This window comes from Coffea arabica, chromosome 7e (assembly GCF_036785885.1).
Source record: "Coffea arabica cultivar ET-39 chromosome 7e, Coffea Arabica ET-39 HiFi, whole genome shotgun sequence".
NCBI lineage: Eukaryota > Viridiplantae > Streptophyta > Magnoliopsida > Gentianales > Rubiaceae > Coffea > Coffea arabica.
The window spans coordinates 13,472,287-13,483,927 of NC_092323.1; the positions used below are offsets into that span (position 1 = coordinate 13,472,287).

The following is an 11,641-nucleotide window of genomic DNA, read 5'->3' on the forward strand; positions in this document are numbered from 1 at the left end:
ATGGAGGCCGATGAACCTTCAAATCCAAGTATCTTGCCTTCGTTACCAGAAGACATCATCAGTTGTTTTATCTTGACTTGTCTACCAGTGAAGACCCTCATAAGACTGACTTGCGTCTGTAAGGCATGGCGGAATCTCATAAACTCAGATCCAGAATTCATCAAGTCTCATCTGCAACAATCTCTCCAAAACAAGGCACACCGCAAAATCTACATGCGCAATTGGATCACCTATTGCCCCTGCCATCGATCCATCCTGGATGCCCCAGGTTTCGCGAATTCTGATAATCAACGGACAATTATTCATCAACGCGACGAATTCATGTATCTTGGGATGCAAATGTACGTCGTAGGCAGCTCTAATGGGCTGCTATGTATTCTCCAGGATTGCGGTTGTAGCGGGGACTCGATACTATATCTTTGGAACCCAGCTTTAGGGCAATTCAAGTTGTTACCTAGAAGCATATGCACAGGTTATTGGACTATTGCTGTAGGCTTTGGCTACGACCCAGGAGCGGACGATTATATAGTGGCAAAAGTATGCAGGCTGAAAGTAGTACCAGAAGGGTATGTCAGCTACAAGGTTGGGATCTATACCCTAAGAAACCATTCCTGGAAAACTATCACCTTTGACACTGTTCCCGGAGCGCCCAGACGGGTTGAGCGTCATGATTGTGTAGGTGTGATTCATGAAGGATTCCTTTATTGGATAAGTGGGACTGACGAGGAAGGGTGCATTTGGTTGAACGCGTTTGATATGAAACGAGAAATATTTCAAGTGATTACGGTTCCAAGTTACGTTCCCGTTAACTCATACCGGAGGCTTAGATTGTTTAGGGGGTGTGTTTCCGTAAGTGGTTTCACATCAGGAGAGTTTGAGCTTTGGGCAATGAAAGAAGAAGGTTCTTGGGTAAAACAATTTGTGATCACAAGAAACTCGGATATGGTTATCTGGCCTCATCTTAGCACAACTGATGTCACATCAGGTGGGAAGATTCTGGCATTTCAAGCACATTATGCAGCACCAATACGTAAAGAATCAGGACGTCTGGTTTTGTATGATCCAGATAGCCAATTGATTGAGGATGCCATCAGTGGGTTGGCTTATCATGATATCAAACCTTCTTGGCTTTGGTTCAAGTACTTTGTAGTGGATAATTATGTGGAGAGTTTAGTTCGTGTTATACCAGATGGTGAAAGGAAAATTTCTCAAGAGATCATTGATTCCTATGCCAACGGAGGAGAAGAAAAGACCAAGAAGAATTCAAGAAAATTATTCGGCTGCTTCGTGTGTAGGGATTAGATAATTACAAAATTATGTGTTGCAACAAGTGGTTGTTATGATAATTAGCTTCCTTGCATTATATATATTCACCGTTGTTCATAGCGAAGGTCTAGATTTTAATCATCACCGGTTTAATTATATGGCACAATGAAACTGTTTACTACTTGATTGTTTATTTTGCCCAATCCAAGAAGCAGCTTCTTCTGTTGCTTCTGATCCATGCCATGACTCGACAATCTTGATCTATATAACAACACGATCTTTTGACGGGTAGAAAGTTCTTTTTTAGGTTATTGGAGATTGGAAATTTTCGATTCTTGGTTTGAGTTCTTTGGTATATAATAGCGTTATGTTAAATAACGTATTCAACTTAGTAGGGAAAATACAATTATTTCCCAATATTTTTGGACTGTGGACTGACTTGGTCCTTAATATATCAGTTCAAATAAATGTAGTCACTAAAGTATTAATTTTGATAAAGCTGGTCTCCAATATTTTGATCAAACAAGCGTAGTTTAATTCAGCCAAATGAGTTTGCATAGATTTTACAATTATACAATTACTCGCAACAATGAAATGGCATAGAAATTTGATGAAAAGCGTTAAAATTTTAGGAAAAAAAAATTGTAAAGAGTAACAAAATTATAAAATAAGTATCCATTCTGTATTCCTAGTAATTCTCATCCAGATTTTGCAACATTTATGCGAGTAATTAGAGGTGACAATTTTCATCCATATCCGCCTCATTCAAATGGTTTTGGATTACTAAAGAAATTTAGATGGATATTGATGAACATCTGCGTAAAACCAATTGGTTTGATGGTTTCAAGTGGATAATCCATCTAAATCCATTCAAGAAAGTAATAAAACAAATCCAGGTACTCGTTGCTCGCCAGAAAACTATCTCTCAATCACAAATTTTTCCCATCCAAGAATTCAATGAAAGTCAAATATCTCAATAGATTCCGTCTTTCTTCCTTTTTATCACTGAACATTCTCTGGTTCTGAGCCGCGTAGGCAATCTAGCCCAACACCAACATGATTTTAGATTGCCATTGGAAGAATAAATTCTTCTGTTCACTTTGTCCGGCTCTTTGGAGTTACCTCCATTTTCGCTCCTGCATAATTTTCTTTTCTTTTTCTTTTTTGAAAAAAAAAAGTTAGTTTGGCATTTTCTTCACAAAATCCTTCTTAATTTTTCCTAAAATTATCAAATTTAAAGATTAAATTCTTACTAAAATGGAAAGGAGAAGGAGAATTTTGTTCAAATTTAAGGATTAGATACTCTACAAGCTTTAATTCCTCTTTCTTCAGCCAAAAGAGAAAAAGATAGGCAAGAAATAGAAATCAAAAAATAGAGAAAAAATAGAAAAATGAAATGATAGAATTAGTTATGTATTAGTTAAATGGATTTTAATGGACAATTGGATCTCTATTATCCATTTGGATCCAATCCACATACACCATTTATTTTATGGATTTAAAAGGATTGAATCATTGAATCCATGATCCATTTATATGAAATCAATTATGATCCATATATCCATTTTTTATACCTCTACGAGTAATCATTTAGTTCTCTATATTTATCATTCAATGTCCTTGTCACAATATTTTTTAGTAATTCACATCCACATTTTCGCGACAATTATGCAAATGATTTTTTAAGTTTCATTATCATTTTGTCTTAAGTCGATGCAAGCAATATTTGCCTTTCTCGTGATAAAAAGTCATAAGTTGCAACCAAAAATGAAGAGAAACGAAAAGGAAAGCTTAACATGGACCCTATTCAACTAATTTCTTCTCTTGAACTACATTGTTAGATTTAGGCCTTATTTGATAATTCAATTTAACATTTAAATCTAATGAGTTAAGATCTTAACATATTCAAATGCATTTAATAATTAAGAGTAAAATATCTGAGTTAATTAAGTGGCACTGAATTTTTTAGACAAAACTCGCTTCAAAAAATAAATGATAAGTTATTCACTTATCACTTAATGTGATGATATACAGTCAAATGTATCAAATTTGATGCTTAACAATTCAGTAAATCAATGAATTCATATTTCAAATTTTAGATTTTAATTTTTAAATTTCAATTTTATCAAATACACCCTTAGAATCTGCAGCAGCAAACACACAAAATCGCAGAAAGTAAAAGAAAGGAGAAAACATAGTGCCTACGAAGCTAGTATTAACATTTGAGACAGTCAGGCCACAAGGCAGCTGCCTATTGGAATATAGATCAGTCCATATCTATAAATTCGTTCACCAAGATTTGGCTTTGCAGCCAAGTAACACCAAGAATACCAAAAAGATTTATTTTTAAATCTTTATGTAACCTTTGCACTATACAGTAGTTCTATGTAATTCGTGTTTTAAGTGATGAACAAGTAGGCAAGAAATAATTTTCAGAGTGCTTATCAATGATAGCGAGAGAACATATAAACTACAACAAACTAAACATGTAAGCCTTGAAATTGATGCAAGTAATGGAGAGATCCTCATTAAACAGTACGTACTAGCTTTCTCTTTTGTTACTTTTTGCAAATGCTGTTTTCTTTAAGCAGGATGACTTAGCAGAACCATTCACCTAACACTACAGGAAAGTAGGCTTTTTGTGACGTTTTCGCTGCGGCACAAGGAGAAAATGCAGCTAATAAACTGCACATTTCAAATTTTGTGGCAAAGTTGACAAAGGCGCATAATTTTTGTGGTAACATGACGTAGTTTTAATGAATCTAGAAAAAGGTATTAAAAAAAAAGGGGAAACCGGCTTTCACTTCCAATGTCTCCATTCTCTGCTAATTTCAAATCTCCCACACTTCTTTCTTCCAAATTCTAAATTCTGATTCCGAATTCCCAATGAACTTATCTCGCTTTCTCTCTCTCTCTCTCTCTCTCAAATGGTCAAACCTAATTCCACCTCCTCCATTTTCCTCCGAATACGGCCAACGAATATGCGGCAACCACCTTCATCTTTGAGATACAAAGGAATTCCAGAAGAATAGACAGATTGATTGCTAATTGGTTTCGACGCCTGAAGCTAGGGTTTTAACACGAGGAAGATAGACCTCCTCCATTTTTATTCTCAGCAGTTGAAATCGATTCCCAATTGCAGTGCTTCTCCATGTAATTTTGATCATCGGTGAACTAATTGTAGCTTTGAGAGAACTTACCTAACAATTTTGCTAGCTATTCTGGTTCAAAAGCAAGGTAACTAAGCTCAATTCCTTTGCAATTTTTTTTCACTTTATTCATTTATTTTATGGTAAAATCAGAGAATTTATTACATGCCCTTAGTGCTCGGGAGTTTATAGACTTTTGTGGTTATTTTTATGTATTTTTTGTAATTCTTTAGAATATTTAATGTGACTTAAGGGGAGATAATATGAGTTTACTCTCGTTTTAAAGAGTCCAGCCCATATTGCAAATGGAAATGAAATCGCCTGAGAAACTCAATACAGTCGTTGTCTTGAAACAACCAGATAGCAGCCGTTGGCAGAAGGTACATTTGAAGCTTAAGTGCACTCCATCCTCTGGTTTATATATTTGTCCGATTATCATGCTACTGATATTAGGTGTTATTTGTAATTCTGTCATAAATGCTTGTAAACAAATCTCCCTGTTCTTGGAGACTGGGATCACACAAATAGTTTAGGAGAAATCCCAACTTTGGAGCATAATCATTTCAAGAAAGTGGAAAATGGCAATCAAGTATTGCTGTTTTAGACCAAGTAATTCCTGATTTAATCCTTAAAAATGGTTACAAGGCATTCAAACTACTTAAAAATGCACTTGCTTATGGTAGCAAGAATTTTTGCTTCACACTATGACATGGTATGATAATATTGTAACACAAAATTGTTAAGCATGATTGCCTCTACGGGTATAATAGTAGGCCCACCTTCTCTCATTATTAGCTTGGTGTTTGTGTTATTTACATAACTTCTATCAGGACCGACACTAATTATAACCATTCTATCTTGCAGTCACCCAGGAGAGATTGTTGTTGTAGAGTTTTGCCATCTAAAAAGAGCACAAATATATATATATATATATATATATATATATATATATATATATATCTGGGTAGGCAAATGCAGAACAGATGAGGTGTAGTAGAAGCAGCATGCAAGAAATTCAGCTAGGCATCTATTCTCTTTTCGTTTTCCTTTAATTTCAGTGGACATTGTTGCTGGAATTCGATTGCGATTGAGTGGTGAGAATTGATAGAGTTGAAAGTATTGGATTTAGGCTGGAAATCAGAATTAAGGTGCTTTCTAAAAGAACCGTAGGATCCTCAAATTGGGATTATTGGTTGCATACTTTCTCATTTCTTAAATTTTTGGAATACACTGGATATATAACTGCATTATAAATATTCAGTTATTCAATGATGGGCCAACTAGGTACCATCAGCAATATAGTCATAAAACAGAACATGTATGTATAAGCTATCAAATCTATGCTAATATATGAAACTTAGTTTAGGATGTTAACGTTGTTACTAAACAAATCACTGACTGGAGAATTGAAAAGAATGCTGCCAATGTTAAAGTGAGCTACACAATTTCTACAATAAGCCTTGGAGTTCAATAGCTTTATGGAATTCAGTAATCATGCAGTTTTTAGTCATGTGTAAAATTATGATATATGGATTCAAGTCATGCAAAATAGAGGATGGAAAATGCTTTTAATGGTATTGTTAATTATTCTTTTATCGTTCTTTTTTTTTTTCTGAATATGTTTGTGTGAAATGTAAATTCTTTTAGCTTTCTCAGGTCCAATGACAAGTTAAATTGCTAACTTTCTTGGCCACTGAATGGACTTTCATGGCAGGTTAGGTATCAACTCATCCATGTATTGGCTCATCTGTAGTTAAGTGGCCCACTGAATGGTAGCTAACTATTTGGTTAAGGATGGTTGAATACGAAATAGTAGCTAATTTAATTTTTGCCAATTGAGTGCAATTCTGTGTTCACTGAGTCATTGACAAATTTCGCCATTTCCTCCTTGGCTTCAACATACCATTTAATAATTGGTGTTCTTGGTATTTAGTAAAATTCAGTTTCATTTTAAAAGAAAATTCCTTATTTACCAAATATTACTACCTGTAGCAACTTTGGTTAATTCTTTTTGTAAGAGTTACCAGTTTCTTATATGTGTGTGTTAATTCTGCCCAGATTAATACATGCAATGGCTTCTAGTTGGCTATTTCCCAAATAAGCTTATAAACCCAAGCTGCGGACTGAAGACTGGACTGGTTGGTTGGTTACCCCATCTCCAACGATGCAGTTATTACTAGTTAGACCCATATTATTGCTCGTTGGCATTAATTTCATGTCATTCCCCATATTATTGATGCCCATGATACCACCACCAAGCTGATTTGACATCATCATTTCATGTATGATTTTTTGAACAGAACTCTGGGAATCATTTGCATCTGTGTCACTGGAAAATGTTGGCTGTTGCATTGCAATGTTCGGTGAACTAGCAGAATTCATGTGTGTTCCGGTCGGTAAGCCACCAAGTGAAGTCTGTGGAGGATTGTTAGATGATGATGCTTTTGGAGACTGGAAAGGATAAGGATTGAGTTGCGGTTGTAGTAAGGTACTCAAGGAACACTTGGAGATGGCATCTGAACACCATTTCCTCCATAAGGACAGTTTGCACTACTCTTCGGGTTTTTGCTGTCTCAAGTTCATTGAGTTTTGATGACGCAGCCCACATATATATGGCACTAGTAAAGGAAGTTGCAGGAGCCGAATTCAGTGGATTGTTTACATTTGCCATGCCATTTCTGGAAGGAAGTTGCAATTATTATGAAAATTGTTTCAATGTGGCCTAATCATATTGAAACGTGATGACTTTTGCAAAATTGGTTGGAATTAGGAACTACTTGTACCTTTTAGAATTAGGTTATAATGATGAATTTGGAAATTTGCAATGATTGTTTCCATTTAGATAGTGAATTGAATTAACACTTGAAAGGGGAATGTACTACAAGCATGGAAAATAATTCATAAAAATATGCAAAAAGTGTAAATCACTTCAGTGCATCTGTTTATTGAAGGAGACTATTTGTGATGCAATTTTTGTGTCGCATGATTTGCCGCGCAATTTTTGTTCTGCTTGCATATTTTGTGGCACTAATATGTGTCGCTAATTGTGCGGCAAATACTTGCGACACATTTAAAATAAAGTGTCGTTTTCTTTTGTAACGGCTACTTTTGAAGCACAAAGGACTTGCGTTGCAAAAGCGTCGCAAATACTTTTTTGCGGCGATTTTTGGACTTTTTGCAGCACATTCTTGGCGTCGCAACAAGCCAAATTTCTTGTAGCTAATCTAAATTAATTAAGCACCTTATTAGTGCTTTACAACCCCTAATCTACAAGGCTTCCAGAGCAAATCCAAGTGCAAACAAGTCATAATCAAGAGATTGACATCCACCTTCTTTGCAACCACATGAATAATCCCACCTCCTCCTCCTCAACCTGTCATTATTTTGACTCCATTCGTTAGTCATCTCTGGAACTCCAATTTTCACCTTTACCTGCACTGAGGGGGGCATGACATCTTGATGCAAGCGTGGATTCTTTGAATTCATCCTAACCCATGTCTCGACTTCCATGTTTGGTGATTCGAAACCATTTTCCAATGGAATTTCAGCTCTCCCCATGATTTTTGATCCACCAGTAAGTCTTTCAAGAACTGACTTAATGCTTCTCAACTCAAAGACAATACTGCCTTGCCTTAATGAGTTGATGGCATCTTCAGTTCCTAGGCACTCTAATGAAAAGAATTCATCCCAAAACAAATCAGATTCGGATGAGATTTTTTTGCTATTGAGTTGGACTCTTCTTGTGTTGTTTCCTGCTGGAAGATAGCATCTGACAAACAAGTCTCCTGAAGACTTGAACTCCATATTTTTGGCTCTTATGATGCTTACTTCACACACAAGACTTGAGAGACATTGAGAAGAAGCATCCATTTTCATTGTGAGTAGTGTATGAGAGGGGCAGAGACTGGGTCAGACGATAATAATTAAGGAGTGATGTTTTGATGAAGAGAAGCTTTGGTTCGGTGAACTATTTATAGCTCCCATCATGCATGAACTTCATTTCATTGTTGGGAGAGGAGAAGGAAGGTGGCATAACTTTTTCCTTTTTTTTTTTTGTTAAATGTGGTATAAATTTTTTTTTTATGAAATTACAACTTGCTTATCCTCAATAATCGAGAAAGATAGCCACAGGCCCAATAAGATTTAGTTGCAACAAGCAATATGAAGAAATTTGGTGTGTTATTATATGGCATCAAGCGAATCTACTCGTGATTTTGTGAAAGATTACCTGTTGGATAAAATATAAGCTCTTCAGATTCTTGAAAGGCTAATGTTTATCTCCTCCTATAAACGACTGTTGGATGAAGATTGAGTTAAAACACTTAGATAAATCAATTTAGTGGGTTGATCACTTGACCATTCAGATTTCAGTCCATGCATTAAACATATAAAATATCCACTTTTTCATGGGATTATTTTTCAAAAAAACAAAAAACAAAAAAACATTCATGGTTCGTTGCTTGCTTTCCTATCTCCAGTAGTTACTGTGGTACACGACACACATGTCCCCTGGTAATTGGATCTCGTTTAATTGTTTGATTCTCGCACCTTAATCTTATTGCTTTCCTCAGTACATCGGAAATGACTGAAGGGATTAAAAATTAAAGCAAGCATTCCTCTTGAGCACTTTTCTCTCTCTCTTTTCTTTTGATCTCAAGATCATAATAGCTAGATTGACAGGATATACCATGATCGTTCAAAGCAGGAGTTCACTGTAAATAAATTAATTAATTGCAGAGAAGAGAAGAATCAGATTAAGAAACTAAGGGGAGTGGGGGGGATCTTTGTCGAGGAACGAGAATTTTGATTTCTTGTTAAAGCACTTGACCTGGGCTGAATATTTTGTTTTCTACTTGCTACGTGACAGAATTAGTTAAATTTCACTTAGACCCTTCAACAATAGACATACTTTTACTTTGGTCCTTTAATTTTATTGTTTAGACACTTTTTTCCCAAGAGAATATTAGCTATATGCCATTGTAATTTCAAAGCTTACTTTAATACACATTGCCCACATACCATGGAATATATATATATATATATATATATATAGACACACACAAACACATAGAGGTTTCTTGTGATACATTTTTTTATATATAAAATAAGTCAAATTTGAAGACAATTAAAAAAATGCAAAAAAAAAAAGGAAAATTCTTGAGATAAGAAAATTGCCATTAGCACTAATAGTCTCCAATAATTAGCAATTAGTAAACCACTTAGTACACTAGGGGACAAAGAAAGAGGTTTAAAATAAAATAAAAAAAAAGTCACTTCGAAACTCTAGCAAACGTCGTGAATCCTATCTTTCCTATTGTCGAACATATGTTCTGCTAGATGTAATGATCAAAATGTTATTGCTGCTTACAAGATTAGTTTATAATCTATTTTCAAATATTTATGCTCTGCTGAATATGTTGCACTCCCCATCCTTTGTAGTTTGTGCAATTTCAATGTATCTACAAAAATCGATTAACCCCTGTCAGACTTACTTCCATTGTGCCTATCACACCATTTTGTTGCAATTCTCCCAAGTACTTTGCACAATTAGGATGCTTCAATCAAAGTTATTTCATACTTCTTTCTCAATCCCTTTACCACCATCACACTTCCTCCATGGCCCTTGTCACACACACACACATATACATATATATATATATACAGGTAATTTCATCCGTATTTCACGACAATTATGTGAATAACTTTTTTGAAGTTTCTAACTCGATGCAAGTTTCTAAGGATAAAAATCCAAAATTGTGACCAAGAAAGAAGAGAAACAAGAAGGAAAGCTTAATATGGACCGCATGTTAACTAATTTCTTCTCTAGAGCTGCATTGCTAGAACTGGAATTTGCTGTAGCACCACATAAAATCACGGAAAGGCAAAATAATAGTAGTACTTTTTGTGATGTGATATTAATTTTGAAAAATTACTTAAAATAATATTATAGTATTTTTTTATGATATGATGTATGTAAAATTAAAAGATAGTTGAAAAATTGTGTTTATAATACAAGTAAGATGATATTTGTAATTTTTTTTCTCAAAATATACTGTCCAAACGGACCAACAAACTAGTGCCTCCGAACCTAGTATTAAGATTTGAGACAGTCGGGCCAAAAAGGAACTTATTGGAATATAGATCAGTGCATATCTACGACAGAGAATCGCGACAAACTACTTCACTAAGATTTGGCTTTACAGCTAAACACCTACAGGAAACGGTAAAGTTTCCTTTTTTAATCTTTATATATGTACCCCCATTTGTACACTAGAATATATATAGTTCTATAGTTTGTCTTTTAAAGTGATGAACAAGTTGGCAGGAAATAATTTTCAGAGTGCTCATCAGTGATAGCGAGAGAACTTATAAAATAGGACAAATTGAACATGCAAGTCTTGAAAACAATGCCCAGTGGAGAGATCCTCATCCAGAAAAAGAATCAGTTTTATACGTTAAGCATTTCAACTGTGCCCAATATAATGCTTATCTGAACTATATATAAGCCTGAGATTAAAGGAATCCCACGTACAATTTAAGTATATTTTAGCTCAAAAAATTCAAGTATATGTTAATATGTAGGTTTTCCCTTTTGTTAATTTTTGTAAATGCTGTGTTCATTCAGCTTAGAAACTCTTTCCTTCATATCAAATAAGAGTACTAATACTTCCCATTAAATCAGGAAAAAACTTTTAATTAACTACTATATTGTACTGCAATGAATCCTTTATTTATTTATTTTTTTTTTGCAGCCAAGTTTGATTCACTTATCCTCTTGCTGGTTGTTGAGCCTACATCTCCAGAGCACTACTGATCTAGTTGTCGAGAATTTGAAACAAAATAATTATTGCAAGTCATTTTTTTTTCATTTTCTACCGAACAAAATGGAACTATATATCAAACGGCAGCCTTGAAAGTTATTATCAACACATATGTACTAAATGCGTGGAGGTGTGCCAAGAGAGCTCCTTTTTTTTTGTGATGTGGCAAAATATTATTGGACGATTTATGGTCGTCTTTGTACGTGAGGATTGCCCGTGTTTGTGCAAACAAAAATTCCGAATGGAAATGTTATTACTCTATTTTTCAAATGAATGCTGCATGCCTTCACTTTCCTTGCACCCGATTGGACCCCTTTAGCAGCATTTCTGTTTCGGTTTTTCCCATATGTGTTGGGACTTGATTGTCATCATTGTAATAATTGAGCTTAGTTGACTATAAGGACA

At 34.9% G+C, this 11,641-nt stretch overlaps 2 protein-coding genes and 1 long non-coding RNA gene across 5 annotated transcripts; 2 read left to right on the forward strand and 1 right to left on the reverse strand.

Moving 5' to 3' along the window:
* On the forward strand, window positions 1-1,302 carry LOC113700544 (F-box/kelch-repeat protein At3g23880-like). The gene has a single exon (XM_027221020.1). It carries the CDS (start codon window positions 1-3, stop codon window positions 1,300-1,302), a length of 1,302 nt encoding a protein of 433 aa, XP_027076821.1.
* A 2,690-nt stretch (window positions 1,303-3,992) lies between these two features.
* LOC113701647 (uncharacterized) lies at window positions 3,993-7,368 on the forward strand. 3 transcript variants are annotated; one of them, XR_011818665.1, is made up of 4 exons: window positions 3,993-4,503; window positions 4,702-4,795; window positions 5,280-6,553; window positions 6,716-7,368. It is a non-coding gene; the product is annotated as an uncharacterized lncRNA (long non-coding RNA). The 3 variants fall into 3 exon arrangements; XR_011818666.1 differs by having other exon boundaries at window positions 3,993-4,795; window positions 5,280-6,594; XR_011818664.1 differs by having other exon boundaries at window positions 3,993-4,795.
* Window positions 7,369-7,682: 314 nt separating this feature from the next.
* LOC113700545 (uncharacterized) lies at window positions 7,683-8,285 on the reverse strand. Its single transcript, XM_027221021.1, has one exon. The coding sequence runs from the start codon at window positions 8,283-8,285 to the stop codon at window positions 7,683-7,685; it is 603 nt and encodes a 200-aa protein (XP_027076822.1).
* Window positions 8,286-11,641: the final 3,356 nt, after the last annotated feature.

Excerpts from the sequence above, each read along its gene's own strand:
- LOC113700545 (XM_027221021.1), bottom strand. The coding sequence starts at position 8,285 with ATGGATGCTTCTTCTCAATGTCTCTCAAGTCTTGTGTGTGAAGTAAGC.
- LOC113700544 (XM_027221020.1), top strand. The coding sequence starts at position 1 with ATGGAGGCCGATGAACCTTCAAATCCAAGTATCTTGCCTTCGTTACCA.